This window comes from Oncorhynchus tshawytscha, linkage group LG28, assembly GCF_018296145.1.
Source record: "Oncorhynchus tshawytscha isolate Ot180627B linkage group LG28, Otsh_v2.0, whole genome shotgun sequence".
In the NCBI taxonomy this organism is placed as follows: domain Eukaryota; kingdom Metazoa; phylum Chordata; class Actinopteri; order Salmoniformes; family Salmonidae; genus Oncorhynchus; species Oncorhynchus tshawytscha.
Window position 1 is genome coordinate 4,791,899 of NC_056456.1, and position 26,389 is coordinate 4,818,287.

Genomic DNA, 26,389 nt, shown 5'->3' on the forward strand with positions numbered 1-26,389 from the left:
ATGAATAGTGTCATGACTTCCAGATATGCTGCTTAGAACAATTCTGGCTAGAAAAAGAGAGAGAACGAGAGCGATGGATGTTGAGAGAACTTTGTATTAGTTTTTTTAGGGAATATATAGAGGATATATTAAACAGTAATTTAAACAACAAATATGAGGAAGACCAAGTTGGTCAACATGACAGACAGCTTACTGATAGGTAAAGGTCTCTGTTTTTGCATTCGTCCACCTGATCCTAATTTTTTTTAAACAGTCCCAGAAAATAACAACAGTTTAAGAAAGGAAGGTACTTTAATATTCTGATTTATTCACTTCTTCAATCTCTCCCTGTCAGCCAGGCCAGGGACAATACTCCTAACAAACATGCTAATGTCTCCTTTCAGCATGCTGTCTTGTAAACAGTAATGGATGACCGTGACTGTGTCTATGGATGTCGGTGTTCAGTTCCCAGACCTACAACGTTAACGAGATCGAACTAGTTCTCACAGAGGAGGACAACCAGCTTGTGGAGTGGGTGGTGATCGACCCCGAGGCTTCTACAGGTAGTAACCCGACGCCTCAAATCACTGAAGAGGTTGGGGGTATGTCTTGGCTAAGGGGATGTTTTTCTGATTGGGAGTGTGTATGATGCCCACACCGGAAGAACATGGTGAAGTTCTGCCAGTCGAAGAGGAAGTAGTTGGCGATGATGGAGCGGGCGCTTCGGTAAATGGTATTTTAATTGAAAACAATCACATTAAGATACATAAATGTGTCCAGAAATTATTTGATATTGAGATAAAAATAGCTGCAGGGACCTTTCACACTTCCAATAGGTGAACACACTGGCTTAGATTTGTCAGCTAAAGCAAAAAATACTTTGGATACTTTCCCCAATGGTATAGAAATATACATGGAACTAAAATGATCCATTAATGTATACTGTATCCCCCCCCCCCAAAACAGCTACCCCCCCCATGAAAAACAAAAACATTATTCATCCCAAAATACAGATTCCCTGAGGGCAACACACTGTAGCTCACATTGCTTTTTTCATTCTAAGTATTTGTCCATTTATTCACTTTGAATCGAGCAAAACGTGTCTGATAGCAATATTTCTGAAGCTTCGTTTAACTCATTGTTATTACACAACACGTCTGCCACACTCTCAGAAAATCTAGGCTACTGATCCACGCCTTGACATTCCTCCCAAATACCAAGCCAATTTCCTCCAATTAACAGCCATGCTAACAGGAAAATCAGACACTAACATTCTTACCAGCGTTTATACCTTCATGTGGTGGTACAGAGCTATAGGCCTACAGTATGTTGATACGGCTGTGGCCTATGCTTTGTGCCTGGCCAGGTCTGTTTTAGCTGTCGCATAGTTGAGAGGTGTTCCTGTAAGTAAGCATTTCATTGTACTGCGTACACCTTGTGTATCCTGTGCATGTGACAAATAAACCTGATTTGATTTAGGAGCCCCAAACCTCTTTTGCTCTCCCTCTGTGCAGGCTTTTGTTTCAACCCATCAACTAATTATGGTGTTACCGGGCTGTATTCATGGTGTATTCCTCCGCCTTGGGGATGAGTTCCAACCGGGCTGTATTCATGGTGTATTCCTCCGCATTGGGGATGAGTTCCAACCGGGCTGTATTCATGGTGTATTCCTCCGCATTGGGGATGAGTTCCAACCGGGCTGTATTCATGGTGTATTCCTCCGCCTTGGGGATGAGTTCCAACCGGGCTGTATTCATGGTGTATTCCTCCGCCTTGGGGATGAGTTCCAACCGGGCTGTATTCATGGTGTATTCATGGTGTATTCCTCCGCCTTGGGGATGAGTTTAACCTGGCTGTATTCATGGTGTATTCCTCCGCCTTGGGGATGAGCTGTATTCTCCGCCTTGGGGATGAGTTCCAACCGGGCTGTATTCATGGTGTATTCCTCCGCCTTGGGGATGAGTTCTGTATTCATGGTGTATTCCTCCGCCTTGGGGATGAGGCTGTATTCATGGTGTATTCCTCCGCCTTGGGGATGAGTTCAACCTGGCTGTATTCTGTATTCTTGGGGATGGTGTATTCCTCCGCCTTGGGGATGAGTTCCAACCGGGCTGTATTCATGGTGTATTCCTCCGCCTTGGGGATGAGTAACCTGGCTGTATTCATGGGAGCTGCAGCTCTGGCAGGGGACTGGAGGGGATAGTTACGCCCTCCATTGGTACTGTGACCATTACTGGATCTGCATCCTCAGAAGCCAAGGTAGGAGGTTTAGCAGGACATGAAGTCAACAAGGTCAAGGGTCAAAGGTCAACACCACCAGAGCAGCCAAATGCCCATGTATTATGAGATGTATTTGAGGCATGAAAGCTTTTGACAAACTTGCTGATCACGGTCTTACAGTCTTACCTTCCTGACTTTATTGGTCATGATGTATGTATTGGCAGCCTGGTCTCATAGACTAGATTTAACATAGTAAAGTCAATTCGTGACACTCTAATTAGTATGATATGTTACGTTTAGTATGATTACCGTAGATAAGACAGATGGTTACTTAAGGTGGTTGGTCGGGGTGAATGGTGTGCGTACAACGTGAATGTCTAGAAACCCAAAGGTTGTGAGCTTGTTTTTTTTTTAAAGCATTTTAAATAATTAGCAACAATTCAACTACTTAATACTTTTTAGCTACTTTGCAACTACTTAGCATGTTAGGTTCCCTTTTCCCTAACCCTAATTGTAACCCTTTTAGCTAACCTGATTTGATTTAGGAGCCCCAAACCTCTTTTGCTCTCCCTCTGTGCAGGCTTTTGTTTCAACCCATCAACTAATTATGGTGTTCACAATAGATTAGTAGTGGAATCTTGAATGGCTCAACATCCATTTTGACTCGAGGCAACGTCCTCACAAAAGCGAGTCTGAGCCATTCCTTTCCCCAACCACCATCATTACCCAAATGTCTCCCATCAGGGTAACATCTAATCTGTAAACAGTTAGTCTGGAAACAGTTAACATTAGTCTTCTGGTCATTCATAAACAATTGCTTGTAGATAGTGTGTATACAGAATCCTCAAATCATCATGTCAGACCTGAAAGACAATCTCAGTTCTATGACCAGTGTCTGGGAATAGGGATAACAGTGAGAGAGGTGAGGAATTAGGAGACTCAGAGTGGAGAGGAGTGGGGTTGATTGTTACCCTAAGACCCAACCCCCCCACCATGGACCAGAGCAGCTGCTGTGTTGACGAGAAAGCTAATGTTAATGAGTCGGAGTTCAACAGAGAAGATTGAGGTCAAGGGTCATTACTTATTCCGCTTTAGTGTAGATGGACAAAATAAGTGAGAGTGTGAATTAGAGTGTGTTCTCTTTACATAATATAATTCAACATATTATCTGACCAATAGGACCTTAACGTTTTTTATATATATATATATATATATATATATATACACACATTTTTTTTATACAAATGAATGAATCCGAGTTGAAATGAGGACAAGGATTCTCTGTGTACTTCACCAGACATAGAATATATAACCAAGCACTACAGATAGAATAATAACAATTTTACTGATATTTTATTAGAAAAATACAAAGCAGTTCTCTATACAAATAAATATAGCAACGAAAAATAATATACCAATGTACAGTATGAAGGGGCCTACAGTCTGCTTGCTTCACAAGAGGCTCAACCTTTTGCAGAAAAACAGACATTTTGAATAACTTATTTATACAGGCTCATAAATTAGAATGGGTTGCGTCCATAGAGATAGATACATGGATATAACCCGTTTTAGCATGGCCATCGGCATTGAGGGCTTCCACCATTTTAATGGCACAGGTACAAAAATTAGTTCTCTATTTATTTCTATGGCTGTCTCACTGCGTTACGCCAGCCATGTAAAAAAACAACTCATCTCCATGAATGGTTGCTAGGCAGGATGGTCCAATACATTCAGGGCTGTGTGTACATAGAGGTCAGGCTCTCAGGTGGGTTGACATGTCATATTGTAATGTCACTCTCCTGTCTGTTCTTCAGCATGGGCCAGCAAAGTCACGCAGTGTGTGTGTGTGTGTGTGTGTGTGTGCACGCGTGCACTTGCGTCCATTTGCGCGGGGTGATTTCATACGCATTTGGACACATTGGTACAATACAGGAACGATACATTTTAATTTGAAACGAGTCGGTGCAATTTGGTTTGATTAGGGAAACTAATTGATGCAATTCGGTTCAATGCACTTCTTTGTTGTTGCATTGAACACGTTCATTTTCCATTTTTAATTAATAACTGCTGCTGATGGGAGCTCAGAAGCTGGGCCTCTCTGTGCTGGATCTGTCTGAGATGACATCTCTAAGCTGAGTGGCCCTCAGTGTGTGTGTGTCAATGGTGTGTAGGCACCGGAGCTGACTGAGCATCTACCACCCCACTATCAGATTAGGAGTGGGGAAATGTATGCTTTTTCTCCCACCACTTTTATCTGACATCACCATCGCCCACTGATTAACTTGTCATTTTTGCAGATTAAACATGTTTCCAGCTAGTACTATGTCAATATTTATCTTTAGAAATTAGCATGGCATTTAACCAATTTATATAATGCAGCTTTGTATTTTACCCCGTCTCAAAAGGGAATGGTTTAGACCGTTTGGAGTTTTACGGAGAGCTTCTCCATTCCGACCAATGAATCAACGCAACCATGCGCAGCTGGCAAAAATGATTGCTGTCCTTAATGAACATACCCTGTTCCTGTTGAAATGACCAAATACAACGACTGTTTAAAGCAAAACTACCAAAACTATTTCTGTCCTTAATGAACATACCCTGTTCCTGTTGAAATGACCAAATACAATGACTGTTTAAAGCAAAACTACCAAAACTATTTCTTATAGTGAACTTGAACAATGAAATGAAATGTGAATGATTGAAAACCCCAAATCAACAGTTGGATGTGAGTTGTATCCATTCCGGTCGGCTACACAACTCGAGTAAAAACCACTTTCTACAGCTCATTTGGTAACAATGACCCGAAATGACCCAAATTACATCTGTTGTCACTCAACTAATAAAGCCTATGATTTGACATTGTGAAAGCCATTACAAGCATCTGAATGCAGATGTACGAATAGCCCATTAGAACAACGAGAGCAACCTCTCGTTGGCGTGAGCAGCGGTCTCCAGCACTGTACGCACAGTTGCTATCTCGCACTCATACGCAGTTACGTGATAAAGTCTGATAGGCTACTGAACTAAAGGAGGACGCAGCAATTTTTTCCCCCGGAATAACACTATATAAAGTAAAAAACAGTTAACTGTCAGTTTGGAACATTTTAAATGGGTTTTCTGACCGATGCATACGTCATTTGGATCAGTTAGGGCTCCCCGCCCACCGATAACATTGACGCCCTCAGCATCTTAAGCATTTGAACCGGACCTGATGTGCATTGGTGAATTGTTACATTCCTAATGTTTAGGTCTCCTAGAATGCCCAGTGCCTGTCGTCTCGCCTCCCATCTGAATGAGTAGTCGCCAGTTTCTAGGTCCCACGGGGCTCGTTCCCCCTCTCTGGTCTCTGGCACCACAAGCTGACTAGACCATGCCTTCGCTGAGCCACTGAGTCTTTGACGTGAGTTCGTTTTGTTGAAGTTGATACTGTTTACGTTTTGAGAGCGTCCAGAGCCAGAGCAATGATGCGCGGCATGCTACGGTAGAAGGACTCATTCTCCAGACCCACCAGGCTGTAGAAGGTCAGAGGTCGACCCCCCACCACCGCCCTGACCCGAGCCTCGTACAGACCCCGATCGTTCTTAGAGCTCAGGTCCACCAGCAACTGAGGAGGAGGAGGAGGTGGAGTAAGAGAGTGCGAGAGAGAGGGACATTGGTCAACAACACAGGACATGATGACAGTCACAAATTACTTGAATGAAGAAAAAGTGTTGGGGAAAAGTCTGATTGGTTTGAGTTGACTTGTCTGACATAATATGCACAATCTCAATATCTACATAATTATATCCCGCATAAATAGACCTTGTAAATATTGCTGTGCAGAGAAAACCTCACCTCCTGGAAGTTCATGTGGAGGTTCTTGGTGGGGATGCCCAGGATCCACTTGTATGTGTCTCTGATACCACTCACTTGCTGGGTGGACTCTGCTACTCCTGGACAAGCTGTTAAACACCCACAATCTATTATTATGTTGCTAATATTCAATACCGATAATGTTAACATATACACATGCTATGAGTGAGGCTAGAGGTTTCTCCTGACCACGTGACCTGACCAGGAAAAACTCCAAGCCTTATGTCTAGTCTATCTAGGGCCCAGAGTGTTTCCTAGTCATGTCACATGAAAAATAAAAAACAAAATCAGGGTCGTAATAACGTGACACTGTTGATTACAGAGCTGTTCCATCTTACCATCACAGACACGTACAGTACAGACATGCAGTACTAGATGCGACACGTACCTTTAACCCCAGGGATCTGCCTCTTGCGGAGACTCCTGCGTCTCCGGTGGTCGAGGGACAGCTGGAGGGAGGGAGAACCAGGAAGTAGAGTCTGTCTGGAGTCAAAGGTCGTTGCTATGGGAGACATGGTGCTGCCGATGGTGGACAGAGACGGGAACAGGCGCTGTAAGGTTGTCTGTTCAGTCACAGCTTCGTTAAGCCAATCAGTAGTCTCTATTGAACTGACTGGTGTTGGATCTGAAAATGTGTCCTCTTCAAACGATGTTACACTAATTTCTGCATCTTCTGTCGCCATTTCATTCTGTGTCCCAAATTTCCGGATTTCACTGATGAGGGCTGTGAGCGACTCTGACCTCTGAAGGGGAAATGAGGAGGGCGACTCTTCAGTGGGAACAGCATGAATTTTGGGAGAGTTTTCCTGGAGGAGGTCTGTATTCAGGTGCAAGATCGGAGGAGCAGGTCTGGAGTCCAGTTTGGAGTGTAAGGCTGAGATGATGGTCTGGTACTTCCCCTCTAGCTGATGCAGAGAGGGGTCCTGTGCCTGGAAATGACATCATAAAGAGGGTTAAAAAGGGTATAGTAAAGCACAGACTAACAATAACGTACAGCAACAGTATAGCATAGTACACCAGTAAAGCAAACTGTAGTGTTGATATAGCTACTGAATATAAAGAAAGAGTAGAACACAGTCTCATATAAGCCAGTGGTCAACATGGGAGAGGATCATAAAGACAGTTCCCAAGATAAACAAAGTGACTGAAAATGACCTTTACAAAGTGTTGGAAGAGTTGAGTTCACTATGGCCTACCTGAAGGAAAAGGCTCTCTTCTTGGCTCAGGGGTTTGGAGCCGTGTGTCTGTGTGTCCAACTCCACAGCGATGCCCCTGAGGTAGTTCTCCCAGTCAGCCACCAGGGGGCCTACCTTCTGGAACAACCCAGGACCAGTTTCCTCTGACCCTGACCGGACAGCACCCCATACCTGTTCTTTAATAAATAATACCCCTGTTACACACATACAATAGCCATGTGACACACACTTCTGGATGCATAATATAATATATACATAGTAATGCTATTTATTGATAGTATTACTACCTATAGAAAAAAAAGCAAAGGTAGGCTGTGTGGGTAAGATTGTGTTTTTGGACATGGTTTTGAGGAGGAATGGGGTTGTTGTGGGGGTAGCAGGGGCTTACAGTACTGTGCTGTGGAGGTAGGGGATAAGATGAATGTTGGTGATTAACAGAACAGGGAGGAATGGAGAGGGGGCTAGAAAGGGTACAGTAGTGGGCTGCCTGTGTTGTACCTGTTTCCTGTGGGATGTCCCTCCTCTCCCTCTCCTTGGCGGTGAAGGCTGTACTGTAGATGTGTTCCACCAGTTGAGGCAGGGTCTGGGTGAAGAAGGTCAGGTCTACCTTGTCTCTGATATAGTCCTCTGCTCTCTGGAGTAAGTCCAGCAGGGTCTGCAGGAACGAACGCAACTCTGAAGAGAGGAGAAATCAAGGATACATTATATAAAGAGCAGAGAGAGACTTGATTAATCTGAGTAATCATTACAATATCCAATATCCATCTCCACTACAACAATAGTATCACCATTATTGCTTTATACAATAGTCTTCAAGCTGTTCTTGCCCACGGACCCCATCCCAGGCAAACTGGCAACCCACCATCATACGTTAGCAAAAATAATACATCTCACATCTCGTCTTCTCAGGTGAACGAGGAGCAACATTTACAAATTAATAGATTTTTTTAGATTTTGACATCCCAACATTACAGTTGGAAGAGGAAGAGTAAAACTCTAACATAGCCTATTAGCTAGAAAGGTAACTCTAAATTGTATCGCTAAGAGCAGCTGTTAACAAAGGTTAGCCACAGGGTTGGGGACAATTCCATTTAAATTCCAGTCAATTCAGGATGTATACTGAAATGCTAATTATTTTCAAAGCTTTTCAGCACACTGGTAGCCTATTCGCGGGTGCTTTTCAAAGCTTTATATCAGAAACTATTTTCTACATTGTAGAATAATAGTGAAGACATCAAAACTATGAAATAACACACATGGAATCATGTAGTAACCAAACAAAGTGTTATATTTGAGATTCTTCAAAGTAGCCACCCTTTGCCTTGATGACAGCTTTGCACACACTTGGCATTCTCTCAACTAGCTTCATGGAGGTAGTCACCTGGAATGCTATTCACATAACAGGTGTGTCTTGTTAAAAGTTCATTTGTGGAATTTCTTTAGTTCTTAATGTGTTTGAACCAGTCAGTTGTGTTGTGACGAGGTAGGGGTGGTATACAGAAAATAGCCCTATTTGGTGAAAGACCAAGTCCATATTATGGCAACAACAGGTCATATAGGCAAAGAGAAACAACAGTCCATCATTACTTTAAGACATGAAGGTCAGTCAATACGGAACATTTCAAGAACTTTAAAAGTTTCTACAAGTGCAGTCACAAAAACCATCCAGCGCTATGATGAAACTGTCTCTCATGAGGACCGCCACAGGAAAGGAAGACCCAGAGTTACCTCTACTGCAGAGGATAAGTTCATTAGAGTTAACTGTCTCTCATGAGGACCACCACAGGAAAGGAAGACCCAGAGTTACCTCTACCGCAGAGGATAAGTTCATTAGAGTTACCAGCCTCAGAAATTGAAGCCCAAATAAGTGCGTCAAAGAGTTCAAGTAACAGACAGACCACATCAACTGTTCAGAAGAGACCGCTGCAAAGAAACCGCTACTAAAGGAGTAAGGATAATAATAATGAGGAGGAGACTTGCTTGGGCCAAGAAACATGAGCAATGGACATTAAACCGGTGGAATTCTGTCCTTTGGTCTGATGAGTCCAAATTTGAGATTTGGTTCCAACCGTCGAGTCTGTGAGACACAGTGTAGGTGACCAGATGATCTCCGCATGTGTGGTTCCCACCGTGAAGCATGGAAGAGGAGGTGTGATGGTGCTTTGCTGGTGACACCGTCAGTGATTTATTTAGAATTCAAGGCACACTTAACCAGCATGGCTACCACAGCATTCTGCAGCGATACGTCATCCCATATGGTTTGCGCTTAGTGGGAGTATAATTTGTTTTTCAACAGGACAATGACCCAAAACACCTCCAGGTTGGGTAAGGGCTATTAGACCAAGAAGGAGAGTGATGCATCAGATGACCTGGCCTCCACAATCACGTGACCAAAACCCAATTGAGATGATTTGGGATGAGTTTGACAGCAGAGTAAAGAAAAAGCAGCCAACAAGTGCTCAGCATATGTGGGAAGTCCTTCAAGACTGTTGGAAAAGCATTACAGGTGAAGCTGGTTGAGAGAATGCCTAGGGTGCAAAGGGTGACTACTTTGAAGAATCTCAAATTTAAACACTTTTTTGGTTACTACCTTATGTGTTATTTCATGGTTTTGATGTCTTCACTTTTATTCTACAATGTATAAATTAGTAAAAAATAAAGAAAAACTCAAATGAGTAGGTGTGTCCAAACATGACTGGTACTGTACATACAGTGCATTCGGAAAGTATTCAGACCCGTTTCCTTTTTCCACATTTTGTTACGTTACAGCTTAATTCTAAAATGGATTTAAAAAATAAATACCCACAATACTGAAAAGCGAAAACAGGTTTCTAGATTTTTTTGCAAATTGATAACAAAAAACAGAAATACCTTATTTACATAAGTATTCAGACCCTTTGCTATGAGACTCGAAATTGAGCTCAGGTGCATCCTGTTTCCATTGATCATCCTTGAGAAGTTTCTACAACTTGATTGGAGTCCACTTGTGGTAAATTCAATTGATTGGATATGATTTGGAAAGGCACACATCTGTCTATAGAAGGTCCCACAATTGGACAGTGCATGTCAGTGCAAAAACCAAGCCATGAGTTTAAAGGAATTTTCCGTAGAGATCGAAGGACAGGATTGTATTGAGGCACAGATCTGGGGAAAGGTACCAAAAAATGTCTGCAGCATTGAAGGTCCGCAAGAACAGTGGCCTCCATCATTCTTAAATGGAAGAAGTTTGGCACCACCAAGACTCCTCCTAGAGCTGGTCACCTAGCCAAACTCAGCAATTGGGGGAGAAGGGCATTGGTCAGGGAGGTGACCAGGAACCCGAATCTCACTGACAAAGCTACAAAGTTCCTCTATGGGGGATGGGAGAACCTTCCAGAAGGACAACCATCTCCGCAGCATTCCACCAATCAGGCCTCTATGATAGAGTGGCCAGACTCTCTACCACAGTCAAGGGGTCTGAATAATTTCCGAATGCACTGTATACACACAGTACCGTGCAAAAGTTTTAGGCAGGTGTGGGAAAAATGCTGTAAAGTAAGAATGCTTATAAAAATAGACATGGTAATAGATTATATTGATCAATTAACTAAATGCAAAGTGATTGAACAGAAGAAAAATCTACATCAAATCCATATTGTGTGACCACCCTTGGCCTTCAAAACAGCATCAATTCCTCTAGGTACACTTGCAGAAAGTCAAGGATTTTGTCGGCATATAGTCAGGTGTATGATTAAACAATTATACCAAACAGGTCCTAATGATCATCAATCCAATCCGTGTAGGTTGAAACACAATCATTAACTGAAACAGAAACAGCTGTGTAGGAGGAATAAACTGGGTGATGAACAGCCAAACTCATCTAACAAGGTGAGGTTGCTGAAGACAGTTTACTGTCAAAAGGCATACACCATGGCAAGCCTGAGTACAGCAACAAGACACAAGGGAGATATACTGCATCGGCAAGGTCTCTCCCAGGCAGACATTTCAAGGCAGACAGGGGTTTCCAGATGTGATGTCCAAGCTCTTTTGAAGAAGCACAAAGAAACAGGCAACGTTGGGGACCGTAGACACAGTGGTCGGCCAAGGAAACTTACTGCAGCAGATGAGACGCATCATGTTTACTTCTCTTCACAACCGGAAGATGTCCAGCAGTGCCATCAGCTCAGAATTGGCAGAAAACAGTGGGACCCTGGTGCACCCATCTACTGTCCGGAGAAGTCTGGTCAGAAGTGGCCTCCATGGAAGACTTGCGGCCAAAAAGCCTCCGACGTGGAAACAAGGCCAAGCGACTCAACTATGCACGAAAACACAGGAACTGGGGTTCAGAGAAATGGCAGCAGGTGCTCTGGACTGAGGAGTCCAATATTTGGCTGTAGCAGAAGGCAGTTTGTTCACCGAAGGGCTGGAGAGGGGTACACGAATGAGTGTCTGCAGGCAACAGTGAAGCATGGGGGAGGTTCCTTGCAAGTTTGGGGCTGCATTTCTGCAAATGGAGTTGGGGTTTTGGTCAGAATTAAGAAATTATCATCCATTCAATGCTGAGAAGTACAGGCAGATAATTATCCATCATGCAATACCATCAGGGAGGCATCTGATTGGCCCCAAATGTATTCTGCAGCATGACAACAACCCCAAACATACAGCGAAAGTCATTAAGAACCATCTTCAGCGTGAAGAAGAACAAGGAGTCCTGGAAGTGATGGTATGGCCCCCACAGAGCCCTGATCTCAACATCATCAAGTCTGTCTGGGATTACATGGAGAGAGAAGCACCTGAGGCTGCCTAAATCCACACTACCTGCAGAGTACCTTCAAAAACTGTACCTAGAAGAATTGATGCTGGTTTGAAGGCAAAGGGTGGTCACACCAAATATTGATTTGATATTTTTTGATAAATATAATCTATTAACATCTATTTTTGAAAGCATTCTTACTTCACAGCATTTTTTCCACACCTGCCTAAAACTTTTACACAGTACTGTATATATACACATTCACAGATCCCCGGTTGAATAACCCTGCAATATAGGGGTTGGTTCATTTTTAATGCACTAAACGTAGGGCAGTTGAGAGTTCATGGTCCTCGTGCTCACTTCACAGCAAAAAATGGCCGTGAATGTTACAAGTCAAACACTTACGACACTTCTTGAATCGGCTGCGACATTTCTCCTCTACGAGGCGGTTGCAGGCAGCGGTCCCCTGGCTGGGGGGGCAGGTCTGGGCGTAGAAGCGACACAGAGAGACAAACTCCGACCTCTGCTGCTCCTCCGACAGCTCCGATGTCTTCAGCAACTCAGGGCACGTCGGCTCCCGACTCCCAAAGGACTCTGGGGAAACCAGGGAGTGAATGTTAGAATGCTAGTTCAGTACTGTATCATGATTCACATCAGGGTATGTAATATGTTTGAAATGTTTCACTTCAAAAGCTTTAGAACCAATAATGTAAATGCGTGGCAAATAATAGTGGCTTCAAAAAATGAGTTACTCTGTATCTCAGCGAGTATCCAATCGGAGAAGGCGCTGACCCGTGTGTAGACCCCAGGTTTGCCCTTTTCCCCACAGCCGTCTCCCCAGGACGTGATGCCGTGCAGCTGGAATCGACCTGATATACGGTCCTGGTAGATCAGAGGGCCTCCAGAATCCCCCTACAGGACACATACAGTATTACAGCTATGAAGTACTCTGCTATGAACTCATAAATATGCCATTCAGCAGGCATTTTAATCCAAAGCAATTTAACTTCTTGGATATAGGGGACGCTCTTTTAATTTATGGATAAAAAAACGTGCCCGTTTTAAGCGCAATATTTTGTCACGAAAAGATGCTCGACTATGCATATAATTGGCAGCTTTGGAAAGAAAACACTCTAAGGTTTCCAAAACTGCAAAGATATTATCTGTGAGTGCCACAGAACTCATGCTACAGGCGAAACCAAGATGAAACTTCAACCAGGAAATGGGCAGAATTTTTGAAGCTCTGTTTCCCATTGTCTCCTTATATGGCTGTGAATGCGCCGGGAATGAGCCTGCCCTTTCTATCGTTTCTCCAAGGTGTCTGCAGCATTGTGACGTATTTGTAGGCATATCATTGGAAGATTGGCCATAAGAGACTACATTTACCAGGTGTCCGCCCGGTGTCCTTGTCTAAATTGGTGCGTAATCTACAAGCTGCACGCAGTCATCTAGTGATTGAGAGGAGAGAGGAGGCTTTCAACAAATGATATATCATGAAGAGATATGTGAAAAACACCTTGAGGATTGATTCTAAACAACGTTTACCATGTTTCAGTCGATATTATGGAGTTAATTTGGAAAAAATTTGGCGTTTTGAAGACTGAATTTTCGTTTTTTTTTGGTAGCCAAACGTGACGCACCAAACGGAGCAATTTCTCCTAAACAAATCATCTTTCAGGAAAAACGGAGCATTTGCTATCTAACTGAGAGTCTCCTCATTGAAAACATCTGAAGTTCTTCAAAGGTAATGATTCACGATCCCGGATCCGGGATGGCTCGACGCAAGAAGTTAAGGCGTCCGCATGCTTCCCAGACAAAACAGTTCGGAAGAGTTTGTGCATATATTATGACGATATTTTGTGATGTTTTTGTTTGTTTTGGACTTTTCCGGGCTGTTCGAGCACACAACATTTTTTTTTGGAGGCAAGCCGGAGACAGTAGCCGAAGTCTACGCCCCTTCGTCAGTGATTGGTCAACAGTAGGGATTCTTCAATCAAGTCTTTGTCATTATTCAATGAGAGACACCTCATAGTCGAAGTCTACGCCCCTTCGTCAGTGATTGGTCAACAGTAGGGATTCTTCAATAAGTCTTTGTCATTATTCAATGAGAGACACCTCGTAGTCGAAGTCTACGCCCCTTCGTCAGTGATTGGTCAACAGTAGGGATTCTTCAATAAGTCTTTGTCATTATTCAATGAGAGACACCTCGTAGTCGAAGTCTACGCCCCTTCATCAGTGATTGGTCAACAGTAGGGATTCTTCAATAAGTCTGTCATTATTCAATGAGAGACACCTCGTTTTCATGCAAATTTTTTATTTTGCACCAAACATCTTAGTTAGATGTAAAATTGCACAACCCAGATCTCCTCGGTAAAAATGAATGTCAGATTTCTTAGAAAATACACTTCCTGAAAATAGAATTTAAGGGAGTATGCGAGCACACTCGTTTGGTTCATGCTGACACCTTAACAGTCATGCATGTGCTGTATACATGTTTTATGTATGGGTGGCCCCGGGAATCGAACCCACTATCCTGTCATTGTAAGCGCTATGCTCTCTACCAACTGAACACCAGAGGACCTCACTCATCACAATATAAATGCACAGGAGCAAAGCTCTGGATTACATTTTGAATACATTTAAACAAATGACCTGGGAATTACATTATCTTAATCTCAGTCCATTGACATGGCAGTACCACCCACCTGGCAGGAGTCGATGCCCCCAGAGAGGTACCCGGCACACAGCATGGTGTTGGTGACCAGCTCCTTGCCCAGGGAGCTCTTGCAGGTGCTCTGGGGCAGCAGAGGAACCTTAGCCTCCATCACCACGTCAGCTGAAGGACCATCTGAGGTGATAGACAGGAAGTAGTTTAATGAGTACATATCATACTGTGTGTGATGGCTTCAAACAACGCTCAATTTAGTCACTTCCTTATGTCAATGCATTTGCTTTTCTATACAAATGAGGTCTATAACCTGGCCCAAAAATGTTACTTGAGAAACTGACAACTTTGTAACACATGAAATACAGAGTATTGTAGCTCACATTTACTTATCCAGAGTGACTTACAGTTAGTGCATAGCGCCACACGTCTTTGGTGAATGAATCATATATTAAGGATGGTTAAAATAATAGAAGTACCTTCGTAGAGGGAGCCCCAGCCGGCCACCAGACAGGGGCTGCCAGTAGGCGGTTCCAGACCTGATGGCAGACACACAGGGGTCACGCGGTCCGACAGGACCACCGGAGATGTCAGCTCCACCAGCGCTATGTCGTTGTTAAACGTCTTGGGGTTGAACTGCACAGAGAGGGAGGGAGGATTGATTAAGTTGATTGACCGACGTGTTTGACTGATTTAGCAGTTAATTGATTCATTCAATTGCATTGCTCTAGCCGGGAACATGTGACCTTCAGAGAACAGACTGTGCTGCAACACTCAAACTGTAGTATAGACGCAGCTCTGAAGGCAGGATGCACAGTAACAAAACATGTATGAGAAACACACCTTGGGATGGGAGATGATGCGGTTGACCTTGAGCACCTGCTCGTCAGGGTCGGTCTTGGTGATATCAAACTCTCCCACCACAGCCGTCCAGTAGCTATCACTGCGGCTGCTACAGAAGAGAAACACAGAGAGAGAGCGGAATAAGGTCAATTATGCTGAACTTTTTACTCTGAGGGAAAATATTCAGAGAGACAAAATTAGAAGTGTCACACTCTCTCGGTTTAACAACCAGTACCAAACAACCAGTACAAAAGGACCCACACTTACACACTTACCCAGCGAAGCAGTGAGCGGCGGTCACCACCCAGGAGCTGTCCACCAGCACCCCTCCACACATCAGCCCTCCGTCCAGCTGCAGGTTGACCAGCCAGGGCCAGCTGCCAGGGAGGGCCGGGGAACCCCCCACTATACGGGAGCGGGGCTGGGTCACGTTCTGCACCGCCGACAGCCTCTGGCCACACACTGCTGCTGGGAAAGAGAGGGGGGGAACACTTATTTTTCATTTTACATTGCAAAACATTTGTGTGCCCCAATGAATAACAACCAAATATCGTGCAAATTGTGTGTGTTGCTCACCCACCCTGTGTGCGTGTCTGTGTGGCAGGCTCCAGGTTCTGCATGGTGTTCAGGAGGCTACACTGGAGCACGCGGGCACTGCAGCTCTCGCCCATGATCCTCACACAAGCCTCCTTCTCCTTTTCGCCCGGCGGGCACCGCCGGCGGTAATACCCACATGCCTGGCTCAGCGCCCAGCTCCGCTCGCCCTCCTCCGGAACTTTCTGAGCCTTGGTAATGACGTCACAGCTGGGCTCAGCCAATGTGCCATCCAGAGAGGCTGTAGAGAGGAAGAGGAAGTAGAGATGAGGCCACGATTACAACCACAATGATTAAATGGCACCATATGTACGAACACTTATTCTCATCTTGTGTGATTGTTATGAACTACTTTAACTCCAGCAAAAATTCTGTTTCCACTTACACAAAATCAGTACAACAAGACATTAAAACACTCTTAAGACCTAGCCTCATGTTGTCACATGGGTGATGGGGAGAGATAAAAGCTATGGATGTTTCCTTACAGCAGGGTGCGGAGCGCTGTCCGCAGTCCTGAAAGAGACAGGGTACACAGTCTCTACAGACTGCCTCGGCCTGACTCCGCTCCGACGTCGCCAGCTCCAGAGCCGACAGAGCACTGGTCAACGCCGCCTCCAGAACCACAGTACCCCGGTCCGATAGAGCTACAGAGAGAGAGAGAGAGAGACAAGAGAAGAGAGATGGGAGTGAGAAAGAGATATGTCAACTTGAAGAACAGTATGACCAACAGCAAACGGTCAGTGCAGAAATGAAATGTAGAATGTCAGCCATGTGACTCTCAGCACTAGGGCACATAAATGCAAATCTTTAGACTACTCAGAACAGTTGAGACTGCATTTACATGGTCTTATACTGTTAGGGCATTGTGACAGGTTTGTACTCTCGGAGGAGATATAATTATAAGAAGCACATTCGGAGGACATGCACACGACTGACACATTCCTTAAGTGTGGGAAAGTCGCAGTAGTTGACCGCACTCTGTGTTTGTGCTTGTAAGAGCGAGTACAGTGAGTGTTTATGTGTGTGTGTGTGTGTGTCACTGTGTGGAGCCCCATTTTTCTCATGATGCTCTTGAGCCCTTTGGCAGCGCGATAGGGGAGCGAGCTCACGCACAAACACGCTGGCGAGGGCTGTGCGGACGCACTTCAATTGTGCCGCCGCCCCCGCGCCCCTCCCCTGTGCGCTCCACATCACAGGGCAGGCCGCTAGCAAACAACGACAATGCTGATTAGAAGACTTAATTAGATGGCAGAGACGGCCCGAAGCATGGAGGAAAGGGGACACGGGCTGGCAGGACAGGGGCGGCAGGAACCCTGCACTCTTGGAACCCTTGGTTCAAACCGCTACAAGCACTGTGCGCCGCCATCATCATCACTTTGCTGTACTCAGCCTCCAAAGAGATCTGGGGATCTCTACTCTTAGGATTCATGCCGATCAGGGTAGCTGCTGTAACAGCCCTGAGAAAGCTCAGGGAAGTGAGCAAGGTTACCAATCCATTCCTTTTATAAGGAGGTACGGTAAGCGATTGTACTCACCAAGATGAGATTTGGCTGGATATGTGCCTGTATGTGCAAGGTCCATTGGACTGTGATAAAACAATAAACCCCTAATTCACTCACCGGTATGTAGATGTCAAGATGACCTCTGCAGTGAGCAGGATTAGAGAAGCCTGCTCCGACAAACTGTTTGATCTATCCTATGCTTACTCTGCTATCAAATGCTTACTGGTCCCGGTAATTGTAAAGTGTCTGCTAAATGGCATATGCTATTTATTATTTCAAAACACCGACACCAAACGACTTACTGCTGTCACTAATGTCTGGAACATGTCACTATGTAATACAGCAGTGTGTGTTCACTGTGTGAATCCAGTTCACCAATCTGCATCGGTTAGGCTTTTGACCTCATAGAAATTGCTGCACAGGCCTATAGTTTATCGTGCCTTCACAAGGACAGAGAGAATTTCCGATCAAAACACTAAATAGAATAGATCACCCTCGCACTACCAGGAAAATCTTGCTTTATTTCAAGTGACAAGCTCAAGATCAGATAGATAAAGGCCAGCTCCTCTGAACTGTGGCAACAGTAGACTTGGATCGTGCTGCAGACTCAATGTGCAGAGTGTGAATGACAAACCAAGCATCATTAAAGTGAAAAAGTCATCACTACCACAGCATATATACAGTACATGTACTCTCTACATCAGTGTTTCCCAAAATGTGTCCAGCTGATTGAAATGATCAGAGCATGAGGATGAGTTGGTTATTTGAATCAGCTGTGTAGTGCTAGGGTGAAACCCAAACCGTGCACCCAGGGGGGACCCTAGGACTGTGTTTAGGAAATCCCGGTCTAGATCATCCACACTAGGTGACATATTATTCAGTGAATAGCCAAGCAGTTGACATGAGAAACGTAACCCTCGCAGTGTGCAAAGGTATGACACAAAGAGACACGGTTTAAAATGACACACAGACCCGGCCTTTTACCTTTCAGAGCACTCTGAGGCATCCTGTACACCTCTCTCCCGGCTGGCGCTCCAAGGCAGCAGTCCATCGCCATCAGCAGCAGTGACACCAGCAACATGCCGTCAGATCATCAGATCACCACTCAGCGGTGGAGAAGAAAAAAAAATCACAACAAAAAACTCAGAGAAGAAGAAATGGGCTAGTAGTAGTAGTAGTAGTAAACGTCTCTGTCCAGCAGCACCAGCTATTGTCTTGAGACTTGTCTCTATCGTGGCTGTCTCTCTGCACTCTCCCACACACACTGTGCTGCCGCGGGGCATCTGTCTGCAAGTTTCCTTAGAGGAACAATAGGAAGGAGTAGAGTGGTCTGCGGTATATATAGAGTCCCTCGGGAAACACCAGAGAGGTGGAGGAGGGGCGAGAGTGAGGGAGGGGGAGGGAGGAGAGATGCTCCCATGGCCAATGCACAAACAGCTGAATTCATTAAAACTGTGACAGCAAATCTGAGTACAACTTGCCAAGGCTGGAAATTACAAAGAGGTTTGGTTCTGTGAAAAGGGGGGAGAGGGAGCCAGGAGGGAGGGGTGGAGTGATGGGGCTTGGAGGCAAGGAGGGGGTGTTTGAATTCATTAACATTGGAGGGAGAGAGTTAGTTGTGGAGCTATGGCTGTGTGAGAGAGTTAATGTTGTGAAAGGGCCGAGCAAAGCAGGGTATCAGTGACAGAGAGATAGGGAAGACAGGGAGACGGGGACGGAGAGATGAGAGGAAGAAAGAGAGAGAGAACATGGACAGAGAGATGAGAGAAAGCGGGGAGGGCAGAGAGATGGGGGAGGGACAGTGAGAAGAGAGAGAGGAGCGTCTGCCATTCTCCCTGCCCGTCAAAGAGGGCATTGTGCTCGATGTCTCTCAGAGGATGCCCACTTCAAAGCCGTCCCCCGGGAATCACTCGGACACCGCCCCCATTGATCACTTACAGCCCTTTATCCCCCCCATTAAAATATTGTCAGTTCACATCACTTTTGTCTTTCTCAGATGAACTCACCAATCGTTATATAAAGATACATTATAAGAATGGTGGTCATCATAAGTTGTGTCTTATAGTAGCAAACCAGTAGGTTTCAATTGAAAAGTTTTCAATCTTGGTAACTTTTTGCTGTATGTCTATGCATTGCAGCTCCAGCATGAGTAACCAAAACAGCATTGATCGTTATGAAGACTCTTCTTTGATGTGTTGTCGGTATGTAATTAAGACCAGATTTAAATCAAACCAAATCTTTGTTACTAACATAACTACTACCTGTGTACACACACACACACCTTATTCTAAAAACTAGTAGGCCAATATCTGTGAGGGCAGTTTATGAATACATCTACTCTACTGTGAACCGTTCTGCTATTCTATCTGGGAACAGGAAAAGGTGTATGCATCTTCATTTTTAATGCAATGTGGGTTTGAACTGAACCCCAACTTCAGGGCAACCTGGCTTAATTTGTACTAGACAAAATGTTTGCACCTGTTATTTTCTAGAGGAACTAACGCATATTGTAATAGAAGAACCAGAGTTTTTTTTCCTGCGCAGGTCACATGGCCAGGAAAGACTCCTAACCCAATCTATAAGGTTTTACAAATAAGTCAAATAGAGGTCAAGAGGAGAACACAGACCTTGGTTCTAGACAAAGTGACTTCCAGGTCACATGGCCAGGAAAGACTCCTAACCCAATCTATAAGGTTTTACAAATAAGTCAAATAGAGGTCAAGAGGAGAACACAGACCTTGGTTCTAGACAAAGTGACTTCCAGGTCACATGGCCAGGAAAGACTCCTAACCCAATCTATAAGGTTTTACAAATAAGTCAAATAGAGGTCAAGAGGAGAACACAGACCTTGGTTCTAGACAAAGTGACTTCCAAGTTGGATCTGTGTTAAGTTTTCATTTTCCTCTGAAAATCACAAGTTGTTCAGACACCCATCACCCAGGTTCTTGAGACTTCTGTAGAACCGACAACAAAATGTGACACTAACGGCGACCACAGAAGACCATACCACCAACACAGACACAATGTTCTGTACACCCATACACAGACTGTTAGTGGAGAGAACGTGGTCTATGGTCACACACTAGCTAGACGTCCACATAAAACGAGGTCTAGATACAAAGCGCCAGTAAGCCAAAAGAGGGACGCAAATTGGAGTCATCTTTAAGCCAAGTGAGCGGCTGAACGATGAAACGCAGCGCGGCTCCAACAGTAGCAGGACAGCATCAAAGTGTGCCGCTGCAGCCCTCCCCACAGGCCAATGCTGACGGCAGGGTTCACACTGCTAACAAACCCTTCCCTTTATCCACATTGTTACGTTACAGCCTTATTCTAATATGGATCAGATGTATTTTCTTCCTCATCGATCTAAACACAATACCCCATAATGACAAAGCCAAAACAGGTTTTTCAAAATGTTAGCAATTGAATTTGGTTAGAATATAACTTCGAGACAGGATTGTGTCGAGGCACAGATCTGCGGACAAGGACCAAAAATGTCTGCAGCATTGAAGGTTCAAGAACACAGTGGCCTCCATCAATCTTAAAATGGAAGAAGTTTGGAACCACCAAGACTCTTCCTAAAGCTGGCCGCCTGGCCAAACTGAGCAATCAGGGGAGAAGGGCCTTGGTTAGGGAGATGACCAAAAACACAATGGTCACTCTGACAGAACTCCAGAGTTCCTCTGTGAAGATGGGAGAAACTTCCAGAAGGACAACCATCTCTGCAGCCCTCCACCAATCACGCCTTTATAGTACAGCGGCCAGATGGAAGCCACTCATTAAAAAAGGCACGACAGCCCACTTGGAGTTTGCCAAAAGGCACCTAAAGGACTCAGACCATGAGAAACAACATTCTCTGGTCTGATGAAACCGAGATTGAACTCTTTGGTCTGAATGCCAAGCATCACGCCTGGAGGAAACTTGGCACCATCCTTACAGTGAAGCATGGTGGTGGCAGCACCATGCTGTGGGGATGTTTTTCTGCAGCAAGGACTTGGAGACGAGTCAGGATCGAGGAAAAGATGAACGGAGCAAAGTACAGAGATATCATTGATAAAAATCTTCTCCAGAGCGCTCAGGACTTCAGACTGGGGTGATGGTTCACCTTCCAACAGGACCACGACCCTAAGCACACAACCAAGACAATGCAGGAGTGGCTTCGGGACAAGTCTCTGAATGTCCTTGAGTGGCCCAATCAGAGCCCAGACTTGAACCCGATCAAACATCTCTGAAGACCAGCCAGAGCGTGAGAGGATCTGCAGAGAAGAATGGGAGAAACTCCACAAATACAGGTGTGCCAAGCTTGTAGCATCATACCCAAGACCCAAGCCTGTAATCGCTGCCAAAGGTGCTTCACAACAAAGTACTGAGTAAAGGGTCTGAAAACTTATATAAATGTGATATTTCAGACTTTTTGTAATTTTTTGTAATTTTGCAAAACAAATCTAGAAACCTGTTTTCGCTTTGTCATCATGGGGTATTGTGTGTAGACTGAGGGATAAAAACTATATATATTTATATATTTTTTTAATAAGGCTGTAACGTAAACCAAACGTGGAAAATGTCAAGGAGTCTGAATATTTTCCAAAAGAACTGTATGTGGACAGCTTCTCATTGAACATCTAATTCCAAAATCATGGGCATTAATATGGAGTTGGTTCACATTTGTTTCTATAACAGCCTCCACTCGTCTGGGAAGGCTTTCCACTAGATGTTGGAACTTGCTTCCAATTCAGCCACAAAAGCATTAGTGAGGTCGGCACTGATGTTGGGCGGTTAGGCCTGGCTTGCAGTCAGCATTCCAATTCATCCCAAAGGTGTTCGATGCGGATGACGTCAGGGCTCTGTGTAGGCCAGTCAAGTTATTCCACACTGATCGAGACAACCATTTCTGTATGGGCCTCGATTTGTGCACAGGGGCATTATCATGATGAAACAGGAAAGGACCTTCCCCAAACTGTTGCCACAACGTTGGAAGCACAGAATCTTCTAGAATGTCATTGTATGCTGTAGCATTAAGATTTCCCTTCACTGGAACTAAGGGGCCTAGCCCAAACCATGAAAAACAGCCCCAGACCATTATTCTTCGGGCAGGTAGCGTTCTCCTGGCATCCGCCAAACCCAGATTCGTCAGTCGGACTGCCAGATGGCGAAGAGTGATTAATCACTCCAGAGAACGTGTTTCCAATGCTCCAGAGTCCAATGGCGGCAAGCTATACATCACTCCAGTTGATGTTTGGCATTGCGCATGGTGATCTTAGGCTTGTGTGCGGCTGCTCGGCCATAGAAACCCATTTCATGAAGCTCCCGACGAACAGTTCTTGTGCTGATGTTGCTTTTTTAACTTTTTTTTTTTAACCTTTATTTTACTAGGTTAAGAACAAATTCTTATTTTCAATGACGGCCTAGGAACAGTGGGTTAACTGCCTGTTCAAGGGCAGAACGACAGATTTTGTACCTTGTCAGCTCTGGGATTTGAACTTGCAACCTTTCGGTTACTAGTCCAATGCTCTAACCACTAGGCTACACTGCCGCCCCTTCCAGAGGCAGTTTGGAACTTGGTAGTGAGTGTTGCAACTGAGGACATATGATTTTTATGCGCTACCAGCTTCAGCGGTCCTGTTCTGTGAGCTTGTGTGGCCTACCACTTCGCGGCTGAGCCGTTGTTGCTCCTAGACTTTTCCACTTAACAATAACAGCCCTTACAGTTGACCGGGGCAGCTCTAGCAGGGCAGACATTTGACAAACTAACTTGTTGGAAAGGTGGCATCCTATGACAGTGCTACGTTGAGAGTCATTGAGCTTTTCAGTGAGGCCATTCTACTGTCAATGTTTGTCTATGGAGATTGCATGGCTGTGTGCTAGATTTTACACCTGTCAGCAACAGGTGTGTCCGAAATAGACTATATATACACATTTGTGGATTTGGCTGTGTGAAGTGTGTGTGACTGTGTGTATGAGTGGCTGTGCTGCAGTTTGAGTGAGTGGCCGACTTTGGCAACATCAGAGGGCTGTGCTTTCAAGTTGCGGCATAACAGAGAGAACGGGTGTGTGAGAGAGACACACATTGGGGGATGGAAAGAGAGAGAGGAGGAAAAAAGGAGACCGACAGTAAATAAGTGTAAGAGGAGAAAGCGCTAATTTCCGCTCTCAGTACTTTGTGTGTGAGTGTGTGTAGTGACTGGGGGGGGAATCAAAACAGTCACATATCGTAATATTATTTTGGACGATATTATGACTGATCAAAACTCATTCTCTCTCGTCTCCCTCTCTGCAGCTGACATATAGTGAGCAATATATTTGGAACATCAAACCGCAATATCAAATAGAATCGTGAGAATCGCAATAAATATAGTATTGGCACCTAAGTATCGTGATAAATCAAATCAAATTGTATTGGTCACATACGTGTTAAGCAGATGTTATTGCGGGTGTAGCAAAATGCTTGTTTCTATCTTACAATTTCCCAACATATACCCAACACACACAAATCTAATATCGTGTCGTGAGGTCCCTGCTAATTAGCAGCCCTGGTATGGTGAGTCTGTGTTGTTTCTAAGTTTGTAGTGTTGTATTGGTACTGTAGTGTGTATGTGTGTCGTGTCCCAGCCCCCTCCATGCACCCGCGTGGCACAATGGCCTTGAGATCTGTAAGCCAGCTCAGGCAGAGCAGGATGGCATGGGACAAACGGTCGGCACGCTTTCATCCTATCCCTCCATCCCCTTTGATGTCCTTTGATTAATCTGGCCTCCGCTCACTCGCTCCTCCCATCCCTCCCCCTCGAGTGGGCATAGTGTACTGAAGCCCCCCCTTTCTTTTTGACAGTCTATCGCTCAGTATTACACCTCTTTTACCAGTCTCAGTGGCACTGACCACACAGAGCTAGACCAGCAAGCAAGGTTGAAGAAGGGAGAGGTCAGCAGTCTTAGAAGGGAAAGTGAGAGATACTAAATGTAAAATGAGAGAGGTCAGCAGTCTTAGAAGGGAAAGTGAGAGATACTAAATGGAAAATGAGAGGTCAGCAGTCTTAGAAGGGAAAGTGAGAGATACTAAATGTAAAATGAGAGAGGTCAGCAGTCTTAGAAGGGAAAGTGAGAGATACTAAATGTAAAATGAGAGAGGTCAGCAGTCTTAGAAGGGAAAGTGAGAGATACTAAATGTAAAATGAGAGAGGTCAGCAGTCTTAGAAGGGAAAGTGAGAGATACTAAATGGAAAATGAGAGAGGTCAGCAGTCTTAGAAGGGAAAGTGAGAGATACTAAATGTAAAATGAGAGAGGTCAGCAGTCTTAGAAGGGAAAGTGAGAGATACTAAATGGAAAATGAGAGAGGTCAGCAGTCTTAGAAGGGAGAGTGAGAGATACTAAATGGAAAATGAGAGAGGTCAGCAGTCTTAGAAGGGAAAGTGAGAGATACTAAATGGAAAATGAGAGAGGTCAGCAGTCTTAGAAGGGAAAGTGAGAGATACTAAATGGAAAATGAGAGAGGACAGCTAGACAAACAAGTGGTTCAGGCATCTCACCTCTCTCGCCTCTTCTTGCTGTGACAGCACACCCGCTGCTCTAGACCTGAAATACATCAGAGAACATTAAATCAAGTCAAAGTCACACGCTTAAAATTGAACACACACAAATCCATAGAAAGCTTAACTTGAAAGTGCATTAATGTCCTGCTAAATCATGGCATGACTGACACCACATCGTATGGAGAGGTTTTGGAGGGTACTTACCAGAGCCATCTCCTCTAGCCGGCCAGTTCAGCAGTCTCAAATGGCTACAAGGGTTACAACTCACTGCCACAAGAAGTGCATTGCAGAACCCTAGACAGGATTTGCTTTTGCCAGTCCATATCTCCATTGAGACAAGAAACCCAGTTTTTGGAGAATTGGGTTTAGGGTGTGTATGTGTGTGTGGTGGTTCCTGCCCTAGGGATCAACGGAGGTTACACATGGTGCTGACATAACACACACAAGCCCTACAAAGACACTACAGTGGGCAAGGGTCTAATAACGGTCATAACCTTTCTGCTAAACGCATGCTGGATTTTGGAAAAAAGACCAACAACGTGAATGAGTTAGTAAGTGGAGCAAAGTGAATGAGTTAGTAAGTGGAGCAAAGTGAATGAGTTAGTAAGTGGCGCAAAGTGAATGAGTTAGTAAGTGGCGCAAAGTGAATGAGTTAGTAAGTGGCGCAAAGTGAATGAGTTAGTAAGTGGCACAACGTGAATGAGTTAGTAAGTGGCGCAACGTGAATGAGTTAGTAAGTGGCGCAAAGTGAATGAGTTAGTAAGTGGCGCAACGTGAATGAGTTAGTAAGTGGCGCAAAGTGAATGAGTTAGTAAGTGGAGCAACGTGAATGAGTTAGTAAGTGGAGCAACGTGAATGAGTTAGTAAGTGGAGCAACGTGAATGAGTTAGTAAGTGGAGCAACGTGAATGAGTTAGTAAGTGGAGCAACGTGAATGAGTTAGTAAGTGGCGTAACGTGAATGAGTTAGTAAGTGGAGCAAAGTGAATGAGTTAGTAAGTGGAGCAACGTGAATGAGTTAGTAAGTGGAGCAACGTGAATGAGTTAGTAAGTGGCGCAAAGTGAATGAGTTAGTAAGTGGAGCAAAGTGAATGAGATAGTAAGTGGAACAACATGAATGAGTTAGTAAGTGGCACAAAGTGAATGAGTTAGTAAGTGGCGTGAGAAAGGAAAGGTTTTGTAAAGGCTGTCAACAGGGACATTTGAGATCTCTCTATAAGAATAACTTTGAGACCCCAGAGTGAGGACAAAGTGTGTGTGTGTGTGGAAAGGGCGTTGGGTACT

General features: G+C 44.5%; 1 protein-coding gene across 1 annotated transcript; it reads right to left on the reverse strand.

Moving 5' to 3' along the window:
• Nucleotides 1–3,577: 3,577 nt before the first annotated feature.
• prss56 (serine protease 56) lies at nucleotides 3,578–19,157 on the reverse strand. Its single transcript, XM_024390916.2, has 14 exons — nucleotides 18,568–19,157; nucleotides 16,567–16,725; nucleotides 16,068–16,322; nucleotides 15,763–15,952; nucleotides 15,488–15,596; nucleotides 15,124–15,280; nucleotides 14,685–14,827; nucleotides 12,732–12,891; nucleotides 12,385–12,573; nucleotides 7,746–7,922; nucleotides 7,248–7,423; nucleotides 6,440–6,980; nucleotides 6,034–6,140; nucleotides 3,578–5,803 (listed from the first exon to the last, which is right to left on the reverse strand). Exons 1-14 carry the CDS (start codon nucleotides 18,662–18,664, stop codon nucleotides 5,630–5,632), a joined length of 2,634 nt encoding a protein of 877 aa, XP_024246684.1. The 5' UTR covers nucleotides 18,665–19,157; the 3' UTR covers nucleotides 3,578–5,629.
• Nucleotides 19,158–26,389: the final 7,232 nt, after the last annotated feature.